This window comes from Schistocerca americana, chromosome 2, assembly GCF_021461395.2.
Source record: "Schistocerca americana isolate TAMUIC-IGC-003095 chromosome 2, iqSchAmer2.1, whole genome shotgun sequence".
Taxonomy (NCBI): Eukaryota; Metazoa; Arthropoda; class Insecta; order Orthoptera; family Acrididae; genus Schistocerca; species Schistocerca americana.
The window spans coordinates 12,694,446-12,716,463 of record NC_060120.1 but is presented as its reverse complement, the minus strand read 5'-3'; the positions used below and the strand labels follow the sequence as shown (position 1 = coordinate 12,716,463).

Below are 22,018 nucleotides of genomic sequence, written 5' to 3'. Positions count from 1 at the left end.
TGGAATGGGTAGCCTAATGAGAACAGAATATGGATTGAGAGTTAATCGGAGAGAGACGACAATACCGAAAAGTAACAGACATGTAAACAGCCAGAAACTTAACATCGGGATTGATGGTCACGAATTAGATGAAGTTAAGGAATTCTACTACCTAGGGAGCAAGTTAACCAGTGACGGACATCAAAAGAAGACTAGCACTGGCAAAAAGGGCATTCCCGGCCAAGAGAAGTCTACTGGTATCAAACGTAGACCTTAATTTAGGGAAGAAATTTCTGAGAATGTGTGTGTGGAGCTCAACGTTGTATGGTAGTGAAACATGGACTATGGGAAAATCGGAACAGGGCTGAATCGAAGCATTTGAGATGTGGTGCTACAGGCGAATTTTGAAAATTAGGTGGACTGGAAATGTAAGGAATTATGAGATACTGAACAGAATCGGAAAGGAAAGGAATATGTGGAAAACACTGACAAGAAGCATGGAGAGGATGGTAGGACATCTTTTAAGTCAACAGCGAATAACTTTCATGGTACTAGAGGGAGCATGGTACTACAGGGAGCAGCAGGGGGGAGAACCTGTTGAGGAAGTCAAGGACTGGAATGCGTCCAGAAAATAATTGAGAACGTAGGTTGCAAGTGCTACTTTGAGACGAAGAGGTTGGAACAGCAGAGAAATTCGTGGCGGGCTACATCAAACCAGTCAGAAGACTGATGACTCAAAAAAAAAAAAATCAGATTAGATATTCTGACAGGTTAGCGTATTGACAGTGGCTTGCGAAGCAAAGTGCAATGCAACGTACTTCTTCAGGGTGGTGTCTGGCGGGCTACATCAAACCAGTCAGAAGACTGATGACTCAAAAAAAAAAAAAAATCAGATTAGATATTCTGACAGGTTAGCGTATTGACAGTGGCTTGCGAAGCAAAGTGCAATGCAACGTACTTCTTCAGGGTGGTGTCTAGATGCCTTTAGTGAAGACACGCAAATTCAGGGTTGACAGCAGTTGGTGATGTATGCGGTACATTATAGTGTATACGTTAGGTGAAGAGCCACTAAAATTTGATACATATGTTTGTTTCAGACCTCAGTGACGTGAGCACTTTCCTCAGAAAGAAATATATTAAAGTTTAGTGATATTTTAATTTACTACACGTCGAAAGTACCTTAATGAAAAGACCATGGCCCACAGAGGTATTCCGAATCTCTTGTGGCGGCATTTGTCAGGATACCTGACACAGAAGGTTGATGTTGTTGTTGTGGTCTTCAGTCCTGAGACTGGTTTGACGCAGCCCTCCATGCTACTCTATTCTGTGCAAGCTTCTTCATCTCCCAGTACTTACTGCAACCTACATCCTTCTGAATCTGCTTAGTGTATTCATCGCTTGGTCTCCCTCTACGATTTTTACCCTCCACGCTGCCCTCCAATTCTAAATTTGTGATCCCTTGATGGTTTCCAGAAAGGTTTTTCAACAGAAAATGCCATATATGCTTTCACCAGTGAAATTTTGAATGATCTGAATAACCGAACACCACCCATTGGGATTTTTTGTGATCTCTCAAAGGCTTTTGATTGTGTAAATCATGAAATTCTGCTAGACAAGCTCAAGTATTGTGGCATGAGTGGGACAGTGCACTAATGGTTTAATTTGTACCTAACTGGAAGAGTGCAGAAAGTTGAAATAAGTAGTTCTCGTAACATGCAAAGATCAGCACATTCCTCAAACTGGGGAACTAACAAGAATGGGGTTCCACAAGGGTCAGTCTTGGGTCCTTTGTTGTTCTTATTGTATATTAATGACTTGCCATTCTATATTCATGAAGAGGCAAAGTTAGTTCTCTTCGCTGATGATACAAGTATAGTAATCACACCTGAGAAACAAGAATTAACTGATGAAATTGTCAATACTGTCTTTCAGAAAATTACTAAGTGGTTCCTTGTAAACGGACTCTCACTGAATTTTGATAAGACACAGTACATACAGTTCCGTACAGTGAATGGTATGATGCCATTAATAAATATAGACCTTAATCAGAAGCATATAGCTAAGGTAGAATATTCCAAATTTTTAGGTATGTCCATTGATGAGAGATTAAATGGGAAGAAACACATTGATGATCTGCTGAAATGTTTGAGTTCAGCTACTTATGTAATAAGGGTCATTGCAAATTTTGGTGATAAACATCTTAGTAAATTAGCTTACTACGCCTATTTTCACTCATTGCTTTCATATGGCATCATACTTTGGGGTAATTCATCACTGAGGAATAAAGTGTTTATTGCACAAAAGCGTGTAATCAGAATAATAGCTGGAGTCCACCTAAGATCATCCTGCAGACATTTATTTAAGGATCTAGGGATATTCACAGTAGCTTCTCAGTATATATACTCTCTTGTGAAATTTGTTATTAACAACCAAACCCAATTCAAAAGTAATAGCAGTGTGCATAACTACAATACTAGGAGAAAGGACGATCTTCACTATTCAAGATTAAATCTAACTTTGGCACAGAAAGGGGTGAATTATACTGGCACTAAAGTCTTTAGTCACTTACCAAATAGTATCAAAAGTCTGACAGATAACCAACAAGAATTTAAGAAGAAATTAAAAGAATTTCTGAATGACAACTCCTTCTACTCCATAGAGGAATTTTTAGATATAAATTAAGGGAAAAAAATAAAAAAATAAAAAAAATAAAAAAATAAAAATAAAAATAAAAATAAAAAATAAAGAAAAACAAAAAAACACAAAAAAATAAAGTTGTTATATTAACTTAAGTATGTTGTTAAATTAACCTAATTATGTCATGTACTGGAAAATTCGACTCGTTCCACATCATTACGAAATATCGTATTCATGATCCATGGAACTAGTATTGATCTAATCTAATCTAATCTAATCTCAGAGCATGTCCTACCAACCGGTCCCTTCATCTTGTCAAGTTGTACCACAAACTCCTCTTCTCCCCAGTTCTACTCAATACCTCCTCATTAGTTATGTGGTCCACCCATCTAATGTTCAGTATTCTTCTGTAGCACCACATTTCGAAAGCTTCTATTCTCTTCTTGACCCAACTATTTATCGTCCATATTTCACTTCCATACAAGTCTACAGTCCATACAAATACTTTCAGAAACGACTTCCTGACACTTAAATCTATACTCGATGTTAACAAATTTCTCTTCTCACATAAGTTTAACTCTGAGAAAGAGCATACATAGCATATTTGTAACCAAAATGTTTCTAGGCTAAGGCTCATTTGATCAATTGACTACATATCTCGGATCCATCTATTCTCATACTGAACGTAAGACACTCGTACTATTTTCTTCTGAGATATTGTGATAGTTTTGCTCACTTGGGAAGCGTAATTAGAAAATTATTACAAAAAATATGTAGCTTTTTAAATATAACATTTAAAGTATGAAAATTTAGTTGGGTTTGACTGTTATGTACCTGAAAATGAATTGTTTTGCGCAACATCTTTGCAGGAGAAAACCCACTTTCGACCTGATGATCATCGAGCGACTATCGTACCAAGCCTACTACGGGCTGGCCCACTTGGTCGGATCGCCTCCTCTGGTTGGTTTGGTGACGATGACCAATTTCGCACCCGTATACCATATGTATGGCAGTCCCATGAACCCTGCCTATCTGCCCGATCTCTGGGTGGGATTATCTGATCATATGACCTTCTGGCAACGTCTGTACAACACTTACTTCTATCTAAGGCTCTATTACATGTGGTTCTGTCGAGTAATCCCAGAACAGGAGAGCGTAATGCGAGAATTCTTCGGAACGGCACCACCACCAGTTTACGAGACGGAGTACAACTTCAGCCTCCTCATCACCAATAACGACTTCTCCTTGGAGTACGCACGGCCACTGACGCCAAACATCATTGAAATCAATGGCATCCACGTACCGGTGGAAGTCGAACCGTTATCTGAGGTGAGTTACGATGATTATTTGTAAGCTGGATAAGTAAAACACACAGAGCTACAAATATTACACACTGAAGTGCAATGTTTGTTTTGAATCTTAACACTGCCTTCTGAACGGAGCTTAGAAGCTGGACTCCTGCCTTCAATCTTCAATGTCCCAATCTGACCAGCTCTGCCACAACCTCCACCCTACTTCTCCACACCACTGCTCACGAAATGTCGCAATCTGACCAGCTCTGCCACAACCTCCACCCTACTTCTCCACACCACGAAAGCTGTGAGTCACGGTTCATGTTCCGGTCCGACACTCATTTTTAATACACCAGAACGTTTCATACACTGGTATTGTGTTAGTTGTAAAATGTGTCTAGTCTTTCAGTCATCGAACAAGTTTCTCGAGAATTCCACTGAAATGATAAGCGAAGTAAATAACATAATCTGACAAATTTGTCACCCACTTGAAAGAAAAGCTGCATTCGACAAGACTAATGCTGATGTCATACTATTTCATCCAAATTATCTGGCTCGAAATAGCAAGACAGGTGGTCTTCAGGTGTTTGATATACCGGGCGATCAAAAAGTCGAATAAATTTGAAAACTGAATAAATCACGGAATAATGTAGATAGAGAGGTACAAATTGACACACATGCTTGGTATGACTGAGGTTTTATTAGAAACAAAAAAAAAGTTCACAAAATGTCTGACAGATGGAGCTGCACAAAAAAAACCACATACAAAAGTTCAAAAAAATGTCCGACAGATGGCTCTTCATCTGATCAGAATAGCAATAATTAGCATAAGCAAGTAAGACAAAGCAAAGATGATGTTCTTTACAGGAAATGCTCAATATGTCCACCATCATTCCTTAACAATAGCTGTAATCGAGGAATAATGTTGTGTACAGCACTGTAAAGCATGTCCGGAGTAATGGTGAGGCATTGGCGTCGAATGACGTCCTTCAGCATCCCTAGAGATGTCGGTCGATCACGATACACTTGCGACTTCAGGTAACCCCAAAGCCAATAGTCACACCGACTGAGGTCTGGGGACATGGTAGGCCAAGCATGACGGAACTGTCGCCTGAGCACACGATCATCACCAAACGACGCGCACAAGAGATCTTTCACGCGTCTAGCAATATGGGGTGGAGCGCCATCCTGCATAAACATCGTGCGTTCCAGCAGGTGTTTATGAGCCAGGCTGGGGATGATGCGATTCTGTAACATATCGGCGTACCTCTCACCCGTAATTGTAGCAGTTACAAAACTAGAATCACGCATTTCCTCGAAGAAACTAGGCCCGATAACTGTAGATGTGGTAAATCCAACCCATACCGTGACTTTCTCGTCGTGCAATGGAGTTTCCACGACAGTTCTAGGATTTTAGGTAGCCCAAATTCTGCAGTTGTGGGCGTTGATAGACACTCGGAGGGTGAATTGAGCTTCTTCGGTCCACAACACGTTACTCAACCAATCATCATCTACCACCATCTTTTGAAATGCCCACACCGCAAATGCCCTCCGCTTCACTAAATCTGCAGTTAACAGTTCATGATGCTGATGGATTTTGTACGGATAGCATCGGAGGGTATGCCTCAGTGCCTTCCAAACAGTAGTGTATGGAATTCCGGTGCGACGTGCGATTGCACGAGCGCTGACTTCCCCATGCATAGACAAACCTGCTATAGTCTCCATTTCTTCCTGAACTGTCTCAGCAGCATTACGCCTTGTGCTCGGTCGGTCACTATGGGGTCTATCGTCTAAACAACCCGTGGCTTCGAACTTAAAAGTCATTCTCGGCACAGCTGCATTTCTCAACGGACCTTTACCCGTTCGAATCCCCTTCCTATGGTGATAGTATCATAACGCTGAACTAGCACATTCCCCATTCTAATAATACAGCTTCACAAAAGCGCCTTTTCAGGAACGTTAACATGCTGCGACTGCTGGCGCATCTGATTCTCTCTCTCATTACAGCTCCTTTTATACACAATTGTCATGCACAGTCACTGACGTTTTGCTGTCCAGCGCCATCTGTCGGACGTTTTATGAACTTTGTTTCTTTTTTTGTTCTAATAAAACCCCATGTCATTCCAAGCATGTGTGTCAATGTTTACCTCTCTATCTACATTATTCTGTGGTTTATTGAGTTTTCAGATTTATACTGATTTTTTGATCACCCGGTGTTTCAATATACGGAGTACAAAGAGCGCGCCTCAGAGTGGGAAGTTAGCAGGTTTCGGCTAGTCTAGGAGGTCGAACAATTAATTAAAATGAGCAACGGAAGGTGAAGCGGTTCATGTTAACTTATGTTCGTGGCCGGTCGTGAAAAGCGGAGCCAGAGGCTCTGGCTTCCAAAAGGACGTCTGTTCCGCTCGAGGACTGAACTACAAGAGAGAGAAGCAACTGTGTTCAGCTCCGCAGAACACTCCAGCGTCCACAAACGTCATTGGTATCCCGTGCCCGCTATTGGTGAAACGTCCCCTTTGAACAATTTATACACGACTGTGCTTAAACTGACACACAATATTTTTAGCGCAACGCAATCTGACTATCAAAGATCCCTGCAAAAGAATGGCCCTGACTAACATTAAACTATACCTCTCACAAATCACTTACCTCACAAAAATCTTCGCTGCTCAAGCTACTGCAATACAGCGAGCGCCACTACTGCCAGCTAAATAAAAGATTCAAACTATGGAAGGCACTAACTACTGATAGGGATAGTTAGCAAATGAAAGATATTAATAGAGAACGAACAATGTATTTACCTTGATATCATCACAAGTCATAATATATATATCAGTTCATGACAAATTACAAATCTCCGCCATCTCTCTCCCCACATCCACCACTGCTGGCGGCTCTCCTCCAACTGCGCAACGCTACGCGCTGTTCACAGCCAGCTGCCTAACACTACAATGGCGAGTATTACAACAATGCAAAGCAGACACAGACTGCCCACAGCACAGCCAGTGATTGTCATACAGAGGTGGCGTTACCAATAAAAAACCTAAACAGCCTACTTACATAGAGAAAACATAAACAGCCTACTTACATAGCCCCCATGCTCCCCACAAAAATTTTTACAAATGGTGTTGGGCACTGGCCAATACAGATTTGACAAAAATTTTTCACAATTACAGTAACAAAGATATAAAATGCACACACTTATTGATACAACGTTGGTCAAAAGCTCAAATTTTCTCACAGTCCCTAAAGACAGTCCTAATCGTACATAACAGGAGAATAGCAGTGTTTGTCTCAAAGTCTGAGCAGTAAAAGAAAATGCGCACGGAAGTAGTGGATTTCCATGCAGTCTTGAAGAAGTAGTGTTGTCCTTCCAATGGAAAGACCGTGCTGACTCTCGACATGCTGACAGGTAATGGGCCACAACAGAGCAAACCCACAGCAGAGTCATTCGAAGTTTGGAAGAATATTGGTAGGTAGGTCATCACAGAGCAGACCCATTGCAGTCCTGGTAGAGAGTATTGGTTGGCCATCAAAGGTGCAGACCCACTGTAGACCTTGTAGAGATTGTGGACAGGCCCACTGTAGTCCTGGTAGAGATTGTGGTATTGGTTGGCCATCAAAGATGCAGACCCACTGTAGTCCTTGTAGAGATAGCCAGCAGCCATCTGTTGTGACTGTGCAGGTGCACAATCACCATCGAAGAGTCTTGCATAGAATATAGCAAGTCCATAAACCACCACTTGTGCACTCAGAAAGTTTTTCTTTTAATTGTCCTTAGAACCAGCAATGCTGTTATCCAGTCCCTTGCAGAATCATTAACACACATGCAAACACTATCAGTCCCTACTTCGCACATATTGTCCATATACTATGACCAACAGAAACGTGTGCAGTGAAATGTAACTGACAAGTTAATAATATCATGAACTGGTGACAATTACAATTTTATAACATAAGAATACAATAAAGGTACAAAATACATCATTAAAAAACATAACAATATAGATAACATTTGTAGTAAAACAGGCGTTACAAAAGAATAGAAATAGACATATACGTCAGTGTTACAGGAATTATGACATGAGTACATACATAAAAGATCACAATAACTTTTGAAACATCAACTTCACACATTAGCATTAACACAAAACAGAGTAAAAAATGTCTAAACATCTTTACAAAGTAAATAACATATTATTAATGCCAATTATATTCGAGGATAACAGTATTCCTCATCATAGTGAATGTAGCTTAATATTAAAAGAAAAAAAAATTCTATGAAACTACACAGAGACAGGAAGAAAACAAATACACAAGGGTACACAAACACATAGTGGGATAACACCAATAGGAAAGGACAGGGTTCGTTTCCAGTGTAACATTTGGTACTGCAGTCCAACCCAAAACTTCATATATCTTTCCTCTTATTTCATCCTCTGTTTCCACCAAAAAAAATTCTATCTAAGCATGCTTTCTGTATTTATATGTTCACACATTTCTTACTTCAACATTTATTTCCAAGAAAATCCTACCTAAACCTGTTTTATGTACTTTTTTCGTATTAATTCTCAATGCATTTCTTCCAATTCATCGCAACTCATTCTCTTATATAGTCTACCCCCTCTTAAGCTAACTTAAATCTACTGAGCTCAGATGCTAAACTAAGGGACGAGGCAATGCAGCATCACATAACAAATCAACACAAACAGCAATGCAAAAAATGCAAATTGGCAAAGCTAGCAGCATAAATGAGCAAAAGTCAAATTCAATAACACTATGCCTGGCAAACAGCAGCAACTTATACCTAAACATGACATAGCGCAAGCAGAAAAAATATTACACTAAACAACAATGCAGATAAGGGAAATGTATAATCACATCTTAATGTCTAAGTAATTAAAGTGGTGCACCACAACAACTGATTGTAAAAAGAAATATTACCATGTACTTGAAAAGAAAATTATGTGTTACTGTTACTTGTTCCTTCTTATTGTTCTTTCCTTTCCAAGTGCACCTTTTTTGAAGAATGTGGATCACAAAATTATTATTTAATAGATCTGTTGACAGAAAGTGTTCACATTAGCAAATGCATTTAATTTTATTTTATGAAACCAATGCTGCAACACAGCTGGAAAACAGATGTCAAATGAAATAAGCAATTACACAAACCAAAGCATAAAAACATCATTAATAGCTATGTGGCATTTCGTAAGTCAGTAGCTCTCAACTTTCATAGAAAGACACTTGTCATAATCAGGTGTGCAGTTGTACGAATATTTCCCATCAATTCATAAGCATTTCAGTAATTAGCACAAACTACGAGTAACCATATGTTTTCAGGTAATGAGCGTGTAATATTTGTGATGCTTTCTACAAAGGAACATCAATAGCCAGGATAATGGCCTCCCTTTTTTTTCTACCTGTGCCGCTGAAAGGCTAATGGCTTTTTTTTTTTTTTTTTTTTTTTCTTTTTTTTTTCGGGCGGCTGTCGCCCAGGTGGGTGCCCGCAACGCATTACGTGCAGGTGGTCACTTAACTTTCTTACGGAACTATTTACAACAGCAGTTTCCGCTACAGTGACAGTCTCACATAAAAATATTTCACAGGTCAAGAATTAGCGTTGCAAATCTGTAGAAAGAAAATTCTATAAATATAAGTGTCCAAATAAAATATTCATCAGCATTGTGATACACTCACGCATTTACGCACTTTCATAACTCTTAAAGCACGATTCTTGGTTTCCAACATACTTCTTATTCCTCATATACGGTATCATCATCTTATTGATCATAAACATATCTCAACAGCATAGTACACATCGTCGTCGTAATAATAACATCATAACACCTCAGTCAAATCTCAAAAACGTCGTAGCTTTCTGCAATAATTTCAAAAACTAAAAAAATATTCTCTGCTCATTTCAATAGTGTCATCTACCTCAAACGTACTTTAAAGATCATGATCTCATACCAAATATATCATTCAAAGCTCTCATAGTATCACAATGATTCCAAAAAAATATGAACAGTTCACTAAGTACAGACAAAATACAATTTCGTAAGTGTGAAGTTATCCAACGGTATAATTACGTAAACATCTGTCACTGATGTAGTAAAAAAAGTTTATCTCTCAGTTAAATGATCAGATAGCTGTGTAATTATGTGTTAGAGAAATATGGTACCGATGTGTAAAGTTGTATAAGCAAATACCATATTAGCTAGGGTTCCTTGTGGTTGCCACACACATGGTACACAAAGTAAGCATGTACCCCCCTGAGGATTATTATAATTATACCCTCAGGTGTTACAGATTACAGCAATGGAATGAAATGTATCACGGAAAACTTTCTTTGTAATTCAAAAATCTTTAAAAATAAATGTTTTAAGTACAAAATTAATCACTCAAATACGTGTCCTGTAGCGCTAAATATGCGTCTTGCTGTAAGATAATCTCTGTGGAAGTGTCGTAGTTATCGTCCTCCGAAAGCTAAGTTCTGCAGAAGACAATGTACTTACCTCATGATAAACGAAAGTGAAATGCTTTGCGTATAGATATCTTAGTTATTACGCTTATTGTTGTGGTGAAGAACGTACTGTGCTGTAACGTATTGTTGTGCTACGGAAAACCCTGTCTCATTGTAGCTATACTACAAAAGTTACTACTAAAACATGTTTTTCTTCCTAGAAGAATTCAGAAAACTGTGCAGATATAAAACAGATACACTGCAAAAGCAACATTGTAAATTGTCACTCATTAGTAGCGTCATGATAAAATCGTGTAGCTGTCACATAAACTAACCACTGTGCCATCTGGTATCTCACTGAAAGTACTTTAAATCCAGAATATATTTTCAAGTAAACCAAAATGTTGCATTAAAATCTCATTAGCAGTACCGGTACATGTTCTAAGCATGTGAGCCTTATAGTTGTTACGTAATCGTGCAACTAACAAGCAAGAATGCACACACACAATAACACTGTGTCGTCTGTTCACAATAACAATGCATTCGTAATTTCTGTTTAAATAAGTTCTCTTGGTTCTTGACTGGATATTTAACTTCAAACATTGTTGCATATTAACAGTTTCTAAGATTGAAAAAGAGTACTAGTAACGTGAAGTGAAAAATTTTATAGCAAAGACTAAGTTAAAAAGCAGATTATCTCTCAATAAATGATTTTACATGTGAAATGTGGTGTAAACCTTTACTCTTCCTAATACTCAGAGTTTGAACTTCAATGCAATTGTCAGGCGGTATACGTCGGTAAAGAATACTGGAGTTTTTCTCAAGGTTAGCGTCTATGTTATTTTTCTCTGAGCCAGCCGGCGCACGCGGCTGCCTGCTGTGCGAGTCATTGTCTGTCTCTTTGTTGGCGCGCGTCGTTATTGGGATTAGGAGACCTAACTTCTACAAATTCACCTCCTCAAGAGGGCCCTGCTCTGTTTGAAGCTCGCCAATTCTGATAGAATTCAGGTCTGTCGTTTTGTCGGTAGTTTACACAGTTTCTTTCGTGTCGGTCACGTGGTGGAGAATTTCTCCCTGAATCGTAACTGCGCGCTGAACTCTTGCGTCTGAAATTATTCTGTCTCCCTTGACAATAATAGTTCTGGTTACCATATTGTCTATTTCTATGGTTATCTCTGTCATATTCATTTCTACGGAAATGCGATCTTTCTCTGTAACTATTTTTCTGCCAGCGGTTGTCATAAGGGTGGTGTCTGTTTTGGTCACGATTTGTGTTGTGAGAATAGCCTTGTCGTGTCAAGTTATTACTTCTTTCATCGCGGAATTGCGACGGATGTGACCTGTAATTGTTGTGTTCCTGCTTTCGCGTTCCGCGATTGTCAGTGTCAATTTCTAATTCTTGTAACAGTCCCTGAAAAGCTTCAATGTCGTCTTTGCAACGTCCTGCTAAAATAATATGTCGTAAATGTTTAGGCAGTTTGATCAAGCAAATGCGGATGAGTTCTGAGGGGCTGTATGGGTTTGAAAGATACTGATTCTTATGCAACATGTCTTCAAAATATTTCATAAGACTGGAAAATCCAGATTGTTCGAAACGTTTGATCATTATGATGTTATGTTTTACGCGGTCTTGTGTGGCTTGAGACCAATATGCTGAGAGGAAGGCATGGTAAAATTCTCCCTCACTGTGGCAATCGTGAATTACCGATCGCATTCTTACAGCTGGTTCATTCTCTAAGTAGCCACACATAAATTCTAATCTGTGTTCCAACGACCAGTTGGGAGGAAAACAATGAGAGAATTGATGGAGCCATGCTTGTGGATGAATGTCGTTGGCAGAATTCTTAAATGTTTTGAATTTACGTGTAGTAATGAACAGCTTATAGTCAAAATCATCATGTCGGCGAGTCGCATATCGGTCATTGTTAGGTCGTGTCGGCCGTTCCATCTCGAAATTCGGTGCACATTGCCAGTTTCTTTCATAACTTCCGAAATGCCCTGTGTTATTATTTTGCGTCTTTTCCGTATTTCTAAGTCCCTCTTCCCGTGTTGGGGCGCGAGTGTCCTCTGAAATACGTAATTCTTGTATTACCTGTGTCAGCTGATCTTGTACTTCCAGGATTTCTCTTTGGTGTTGCGTATTAATTTGATTCTGATTTTGTTTGAATTTCCTAATTTGTTCATACTCTTCTGTGTCAGTGAAGGCTACAGGTGTTGTGTCATTCAGATCATCATCTACCTTTGTAGATAAGTTAGTGAACTGATCTGAAAGTTCGGCTACTTTATCCGATAGTGTACTTATTTCCTCAGTGTGTTTTTCTGAACCAAGTTTCAGAGTATCTACTGTGTCCTTTAAGTTTTCCTGAGTTTTTGCAAGTTGCGTAACCGAATCGGTAGATGCAACTGAGTCAAATTTAGCTTGCAAGGTCTCATGATTTTCATGAACAATAGTTTGCAGTTCTTTTATGGCTGCTTCGTGATTCCGTAATGCATTTTCATGCCGCGAAAAAATAGGTTGAAAATGCTCACAAATTTGAGTTTTTACGTCATTACAGACCTTTTGACATTTCGATTCGATGTTATGTAACTCAGTGGTTAAATCTACACGTGTTTGTTCAAGTGTAGTGTCTAACTTTTGAAGATTTTGTTCCATTGTGTCTAACTTTTCAAGCTTTTGTCCCATTTGTTGCATTAACTGTAATAACAATGCACTGGTGTCTGAAACATGTTCCTCAGTGCTTTTCGGCAGTGAATTTGCACCGGCAACATTCACATTTTGACAAGCGGAAAATGTGTCTTGACTCATTTGAGAAAACGGTGAGGACGCAAAACCTGAATCTACAGTATTTGCAAAATTGTGTCCTGACATTCCCGATTCCTGAGGCAAGCTGTTGCCGACCGATCGATCGATAATGCGTCCCTCTTCACTAATTGTTTCACTGTCCACGCCATTGTTTGCCGCCTGCTCCATTTCCCTATGAACAGTTACCAAATTACTACTTTGAACATCAGCTAATTCATTACTCGGTGGCGCTAACACACTGCTTTCATTTTCACTGTCATTTCTCAGTTTACTTTGGAGCCTAGTATTACGTTTTTCACACGCCATTATTGTCACAGTATTTCACACGACAACACAGAAAAACACAATTTGAAGAGCAAAAATAAGAGAACACATTGACATAACACTGAAAATAATATCTAGTTAATTACAGCTGCGAAATACTTGGTGCAAATCTATATGCATGCCACAACTGTTTTACTGTACAACAATGAAAGGCTACAACTACAAAGGAGATTCTCTCTACAATTACGCGCTAGCAATAAACAAAAGCTACACTAAATACACAAACTACAAGAAAAATCAGAAGATTCCAGTGAGGTATCCTAGGCTAAGGGTCGACATATGAAACGTCCCCTTTGAACAATTTATACACGACTGTGCTTAAACTGACACACAATATTTTTAGCGCAACGCAATCTGACTATCAAAGATCCCTGCAAAAGAATGGCCCTGACTAACATTAAACTATACCTCTCACAAATCACTTACCTCACAAAAATCTTCGCTGCTCAAGCTACTGCAATACAGCGAGCGCCACTACTGCCAGCTAAATAAAAGATTCAAACTATGGAAGGCACTAACTACTGATAGGGATAGTTAGCAAATGAAAGATATTAATAGAGAACGAACAATGTATTTACCTTGATATCATCACAAGTCATAATATATATATCAGTTCATGACAAATTACAAATCTCCGCCATCTCTCTCCCCACATCCACCACTGCTGGCGGCTCTCCTCCAACTGCGCAACGCTACGCGCTGTTCACAGCCAGCTGCCTAACACTACAATGGCGAGTATTACAACAATGCAAAGCAGACACAGACTGCCCACAGCACAGCCAGTGATTGTCATACAGAGGTGGCGTTACCAATAAAAAACCTAAACAGCCTACTTACATAGAGAAAACATAAACAGCCTACTTACATTGGCTAAAACCAATGGTGTGAATTCGATAGCAGTTTCAGCAGAGGGCTAGGACGTCTCTTGTCAGCAGCCTTAACTGGACAGAACTGCCTCGGTTCTGAAAGACAAGCGACTTGTGTCACGTAGACACGGCGTGAATTACTCTGGGAGAAAACTTGTAAAGACTCCACTGGGCCTTTGAAATAAATTTTGTAAACTAATTCCCCAAAATATTCCTTGACTGGCTGCCTGCCATCCTGCACACCGGGATCTCCTGCTGATTATGCAGTTTGGTTAACCACTGCGCCTTCCGGACATAGTGTTAATCAGAATTGCCTGCACTACCTAGGTACGCCTCCCCGGCTGACACTTGCTCACAACGAACGCCACCTACACTATGTGATCAAAAGTATCCGGACACCCCCAAAAACACACGTTTTTCATGTGAGGTGCATTGTGCTGCCACCTACTGCCAGGTACTACATATCAACGACCTGGGTAGACAATAGACGTCGTGAGAGACCAGAATGGGGCGCTCCGCGGAACTCACAGACTTCGAACATGGTCAAGTGATTGCGTGTCACTTGTATAGCACGTCTGTAAGCGAGATTTGCACACTCCTAAACATCCCTAGGTCCACGTTTTCCGATGTGATAGTGAAGTGGAAGCGTGAAGGGACACGTACAGCACAAAAGAATGACAGAGACTGTTGACTGACAGAGATAGCCGACAGCTGACAAGGGTCGTAATGTGTAACAGGCAGACATCTATCCAGACCATCACGCAGGAATTCCAAACTGCATCAGGATCCACTGCAAGTACTGTAAGAGTTAAGCGGGAGGTGAAAAGACTTGGATTCCACAGTCGAGCGCCTGCTCATTAGCCACACATCACGCCGGCAAATGCCAAACGACGCCACGCTTGGTGTAAGGAACGTAAACACTGGATGAGAGAACAGTGGAAAAACGTTATATGGAGTGACGAATCACGGTACACAACGTGTTGATCGGATGGCAGGGTGTGGGATTGGCGAATGCCCAGTGAAAGTCGTCTGTCAGCGTGTGTAGTGCCAACAGTAAAATTCGGAGGCTGTGGTGGTGTAGCGTGGTCATGTTTCTCATGGAGGGGCTTGTTGTTTTGAGTGGCACTATCAGAGCACAGGCCTACATTGATGTTTTAAGTATCTTCTTGCATCCAACAGTTGAAGAGCAGTTCGGGGATGGCAACTGCATCTGTCAACATGATCGAGCACCTGCTGATAATGCACGGCCTGTGGCGGAGCGGTTACACGACAATAACATCCCTGTAATGGACTGGTCTGTACAGAGTCCTGACCTGAATCCTATAGAACACCTTGGGGATGTTTTGGACGCCGACTTCGTGCCAAGCCTCGCCCACCGCAATCGATACCTCTCCTCAGTGGAGCACTCCGCGAAATATAGGCTGCCATTCCACAAGAAAGCTTCCAGCACCTGATTGAACCTACGCCTGCGAGAGTGGAAGCTGTCGTCAAGGCTAAGGGTGGGCCAACACCATTTCGAATTTCAGCATTACCGATGGAGGGCACCACAAACTTGTACGTCATTTTCAGCCAGGCGTCCACATACATTTGATCGTGTAGTGTATTCTCAGTCGCTGTCCATGTCCTCCATGCTCACTACTTTGTGGTTGCCACATGAGTTCGAACGTAACTGTGCGTCTGTACTGGAAGGTGGTGGATTCATGGCCAATCTAGGGGAATCAGTTGGATGAATGTATGGTGTCTGTTCTTTCTGACATGCACTGATTCCCACATAAACTTCTGATGCAGCTGACATCAATAATTCCTTCCCTTTCCTTTTCCTTTCGCCCCTCTCCACCTTATATTTACACAATATGTGTCACAGCTACGGATTCAACATGGTGCCTCTTCTTTCTGACATGCCTGACACGAAGCACTCATATAATGGAGATAAAATTGTAGAATATAAATAAGTTCAGCGGATAATTTTTCCTATCGGAAACGTTTAGAAAATTAAAGAAATATATCATCTTTTTTAATGTTCTTGTTTATCGCAGGATATCCAGAAGTTCCTGGATGGAGCTGAGCATGGCGTGATCTACTTCAGCCTCGGTTCGAACGTGAAAAGCACTAACCTCCCCCCTGAGATGATCCAGGACATTCTGCAGGTATTCAGACAGCTGCCACAGCGTGTCCTCTGGAAGTGGGAGAACGACTCGCTGCCTTCTCAGCCGGAGAACGTCATGATCCGAAAGTGGCTGCAGCAGCCGTCTGTGCTGGGTAAGCTGTCAGCAATTCCCGTCTTTCTCTATTCCAAAAAGCATACTTCATTTTATTCCTTTATACTGCATTGCATTCTATCTACACGGTAATACTATTATTAATACGTTACTATCATTAATTTTCTCACTCATACTGCAGCGGCAAAGTATCTCGAGCCTTAAGAATACATATAAACATTATAATTTAGCAGACGAAAAAAGGAAATAGAGAAAAGCAGAAAATTAAGAGCCTATCAGAAAGCGCAACACGACAAAGGAGGAACAGTTACAGGCTAAATGGAAAGTTGCAGAAATATGCAGGAATATGTGCAAGGCACATGCTGCTGATATGAGAAATCGTCCGTTGGAAAAGAAAAAGCACGTATGACTATTAAGAGCTAACACGGAATACCTGTAGAAGGCAAACATGGGAAGGCTGGAACATGTAGGAGATACATAGAGGACTGTGCAGATGATACAAACTTCAAGAGAATTGTGTGGAGAGGTAAGTGGAAGTAAATGGAGAGAGGTGAGACATGTTACTGCGAGAAGAATTTCGCAAAGTTCTGAAAGACGTACGTCGAAGCAAAGCACCAGGGATAACCAACCTTCCCTCAGAAATATTGATTTCAGCAGAAAAAAATGTCACGGCGGATGTGTTCCACTTGGTACGCAAGGTACATGCTGACAGGCAAAATGATCTCACACTTAGAGAACAAAGTAATAATTTCAGTTTCAAATATGATATGACATGCTGTATTACCGTAACATGAATTGTGTTCAGAAGAATGGAAACACTAGCAACTTGGAGATCATTTATCTGGGTTCTGGAGAAACACATGAGCCAGAAGTGACACTGATTTATCCTAGAAGACAGACTGGCCATAGCCTTCTTCAGGAACCACTCTGGCCACAAAGGAACTCTGTCACATTCAACCTTAGCAGCGGTCTGGAGTGGTGTGCGAAGGAGGTCGGAAAGCAGAGTACAGAGAGGCTCCCTGGTAGAGTGTGCAGGGACTAGACAGTAGCAGGACCTGGCAGCCAGGGGCAGTGATGGTGGGCTGTTGGAGGAGGGAGAGGGGGAAATGGTGAGGAGAAGAGAAGAGAAGCATAGAAGAGGAAAAACTGGTGGGTTACAGCCAGAGAGCAGTGCAGAATGAAGATAATGGGATGTGAGTTGGGAGGAGGTAATAAGCAGAGGGGGGAGAAACTGTTGAGTGGAGGCTGTGGGGGCAGTAGGTTATTGGGGGTTGAGATCAGGGAGATTATTTGGGTGGAAAACGTGTTGTAGGGCTAAATCCCATCTGCAGACTTCTGAAAAACTGGTGGCGGAGGAGAGGATCTATATGGCCCAGATTGTGAAGCCATCATTGACTCAAGCATATTATGTTGTGCTGCATATGCTCTGCTGTACGATATACCAAAGGGTAGCCCGCTTTGCACTTAGACTCAATGTGGCCATGGTCATTCATCTTGGTGGGTTTATGGTTGCTAGTCATACCGGCAGAGCTGGTGTATGACGAAGCTGCTTTCATGGTTGGCCTGGCTTCTCCCGCAGTAGGATAAGCCTGCATCAAGAATGTAGTAGGAAATGCTGGACAGCTGGATTGAGCAGGTCTTGCACCTTTCAAAAAGATCCATGTTGCAAGGGGTTCAGATTGTGCGTGGCTTAGGGATGGACTAGCATTTGTGGAGATCGACGTGGGACGAGACTCCCCTTTAGGAGGCAAAAAATTTTGTTATGTCGGCACCTGTGGCTTTAGTAATGTATCCCGATGAAAATGACCACTTCAGCTGTATCATAAATATTTATTTATGATGAAACTACTTTGATGCCGTTAGAGCCACAACATTAGGGGTGCTTATTTATTTCATCACACATTTCATCATGAGAGTGCACCACGAGAGGTAGGATGACCTACATTTTGGGGCATGATAGTAGATAAAGCCTTGAGGAAGGGCTCGTTCCAGTCTGGGGTGGTACAGAGTGATGTAGGGTGCGCTCCTTTCTACCTAATTCTTTGATGTGGTGGGGTGATAGAGGTGCCAGGAATTATCTCATGGAAAATCTGTTTGCGCACTGTGTCATGTGGATAGTGTCTGCCCAGTAAGGCCTTTGTGAGACCTTCAGCGTCTAGGCAAAGGAGTCATAGTCACTGCAGATATGCTGTCCCCAGGGAGTCTGGTTCTCTGAGATGGCCACTCTCGAAATGCAGGCACTTTTGATGGTGGATGGGTTTAATGTGGACAAACGCTTACATGGAGCCATCAGAGCGGAACTGGTCATCATCCATGAAGGTGTTGAGCTGGGTTGAGGAGGAGTAGCGGAAGCAGGTAGAAGAGGAGGTGTTTATCTTGTGAAGGAATGAGAATAGGATGTCTTAGCCTTGAGACCAAATTGTGATGGTATCATCAATGATCCTGAAATAGACCAGGGTTTTGGGAGGATAGGGAAGTTGGCTCTAGATGGACCATAAACGTTTTTGCATAGGAGGGTGTCACGCTTTAACATGAGCTGGAGGTTACGTTGAACTTTTGGGATGGGATCATTCTGGCTCAGCTGATTGCTGGAAAAGCCAGAGCAATGGCAGAGGGCCACTTCCAGGGAGTTAACATGGTTCATAAGAACAGCAGTGGAATCTCTGCCTGAAGGTTAGGCGGTATCTGATTGGAGGCTATTTATGTCACTCCTTTCTTCTGCTGAGAGGTTTGTAATCGAAGGAATGGACCTGGGAAAGCATTGTGAGGCCAAGATGTAAATAAATAATTTTTGTAGGTTACCAGGGGATGGTCAGATGGAACTGGGGAGTGTTAATTTTGGATGGTGGTATGAGTCCAGAGAGACTGGGTTCAATGGTATTAGATTGGCGTTATTTGGAGGGGTTGGCAGCAAAGAAGTCTTTACACCAGGTTTGTGAGGGACAGGGACTGGAGGAATCAGAACATCTGATTTTCAGTTTGGAAGGGCATTAGGGAGAAGTTGGGTGTTCTTTCACGGTTTAGGCAGCATTTGGAGAACAGAACGTGAGGCTGTGTTTCACCCAGCGAAAGGGATACGTTTTTGAACTGGACCAAAAATATGGGGCGGTGGCCCATCGTGGAAGCGATGGAGTTGGGGAAACGGGAAATATAGGAGATGGTTGAGAAGCAAACACAATAAGACGGATAAATATACGTAGAAATGCGCAAAAATAAGCACAAACACGTTAAAACACGAATTGTTAAAATGCTACAAACACCCCCAAAAACGCGAAATAGAGTCCAGAAACGCAGGGAAAGGGACGGGACGGATTAGGTATGAGAGAATGAGTGTGTTGGGGTTAGGGAAGAAAAAGGTACGACTGAGAACATGGTTCACATGTTCGTCTGACACAGTGAGGTGTGGAAAGTAATACACGAAAATACGTGAGTATGAGAGGAAATGAGATCAAGAGGAGTAATCATAATCATCAGAGGTAAGAACTTCGGACATAAAATGCTGCCCCAATAATCCGTGTGCTCACATGGCCTTGCACCATTAAGATCATTCATAGTGTGGCTTGGATGCCAGCGCATGTGCTGTTTGGAAGGCGGGGAAAAACCACAGGAAAGAAGTCGGAGAACAGACATTCAGACGAATAATGCTTTAGAGAATAATTGGAAACAAATATTTCATTCCGTTTTTCCATGAAAAGCAGCTGTTAAGCAAAATCAAACAATAAAATGGTCACGTTGGTATATGAACAATATTATAAAACGAATAGACCGATACCCACTGTATAGATGGCATGTTGAGTTGCAGGCAGGAATGATGAAAAGGTTGTTAAACACTTGAGCTGTTGACCAAAGCTTTCTTCAGAAAGTAAGACACACATGCGCGCACACATGCACGCACATATACACTCACTCAAACACACACATTCACACAATCATGCACACCCCACGGACTCATGACAGCTGTCTATAGTTGCTCCAACAAAAATGAAACTCCGTCATGTCGAACAAAAGCAGCAGGAAGAGGAGGGTTGGGGATAGGTGAGGTATACATGGTGCTGATTGGGGGAGGGAGGTGGCAGAGGGGAGGGGGTTCGAAATAAGTTGGTACTGTCTGATGGAGTGTACATGTACTAGATGCTGTCAGGACAAGGCTTCCAAGTACAGTGCTGGGAGGTTGTGAAGGAGGAGACGGAGATGGAAATGGAGAGTGGAGAGAAAGAGCAAAGAAGGGGAAAAGAAATGTTTGTGTATTGCCAGGGAGCAGTGTACAAAAAGAGTGAGGGTACATGAGCTGGGAGGACGTAGTACGACAGAGAAGGCAGAAACTGTTGGGTGGAGGCTATGGGCCCAGTGGGTTACCATATGCTGAGGCTGGGATGATTTCGGGAGAATATTTTGTAAGGATACTTCCAATCCATGTAGCTCAGAAAGATTCATGGTGCAGGGTGGAGTCTAGATCAACTGGAAAGTGATGCAGAAATTTAAAGTGTCTATGTTCTAACACAGTGCGACACACATCCCTGAAATCGACTCCCTTCCAGCACCTGAAGAACACTCCAAAAGTTATCCAACCTGCTTAAATCCTACTGCCACCTTCGAGCACCAGCATTCAGTCCCTATTCAACCTGCAGTGTTCCTCCTCGCCAAACCCTCATACCACCGAGTAATTGCATAATTGATATTTCGATCTTGCCACATCATCCAAAACTCCTTACCAACACTTCCCAAACTTCATAGACCAAACAATCCAAGAACATTGTTGTTAACCCTTCTACCAAAATCCTGAGCCACAGAAGTTTCTGTCCTATCCAAAGTCTCCAGTCACAGCCCAACACCCAAATTTAGCCACGCTGGACTTGTCAAAGACCTCTGGCCTTCTCCTGATCCCTGCAGAATAAACATTTCTTTGTCTCCAGTCCCTCCAACCAGAGGCAATCTAATGTCAACATTGAACCCTGTACCTCCCTGTTCATACATCGAATTGTGTTCCTCCCCTTCTGCCACCTAACGACTCCCTGGTCACCTTCCAGAATCACCTTACCTAAAACCTTGCCTCACCATCCTTCCCCTGGTCCTTTCCTAAGAAAACCAACCATTCAGCAGAAGAAATTACAGACATACACAGCCTCAAATCAGATTTCGACCTAATCACCCCACAAGCAGACAGACTTCTGCCTCACAGAAGTACTCTGAGAATTGTCTAGAAGCACTGTCAGAGCGATCCAATCCCAGTAGTCCAGCATAATCTCCAATCTGTGCTTATAGTTTTAGAACCCTCCCAGAACCTCTTTCTCGAATCTGTAACCCTACTCTTATGCTGTGACACCTCACACACTAATCTTATGCATGCTCCAAAAGTCCACAAGCCCAAAAATCCTTGACACGCTATGGAATCTGGTTCTTGTGCGGCTGTTCAAAGAATTTTGGCCCTCATT

General features: G+C 41.6%; 1 protein-coding gene across 1 annotated transcript in view; it reads left to right on the top strand.

The window, feature by feature from the left end:
- The window catches only part of LOC124594959 (UDP-glucosyltransferase 2-like), a 53,957-nt gene that overhangs the window by 15,003 nt on the left and 16,936 nt on the right, over positions 1 to 22,018 (top strand). The window contains exons 3-4 of the mRNA XM_047133469.1: positions 3,486 to 3,945; positions 16,404 to 16,626. Of these exons, the coding sequence (XP_046989425.1) occupies positions 3,486 to 3,945; positions 16,404 to 16,626 (683 nt within the window). The remainder of the gene's footprint in view (positions 1 to 3,485; positions 3,946 to 16,403; positions 16,627 to 22,018) is intronic.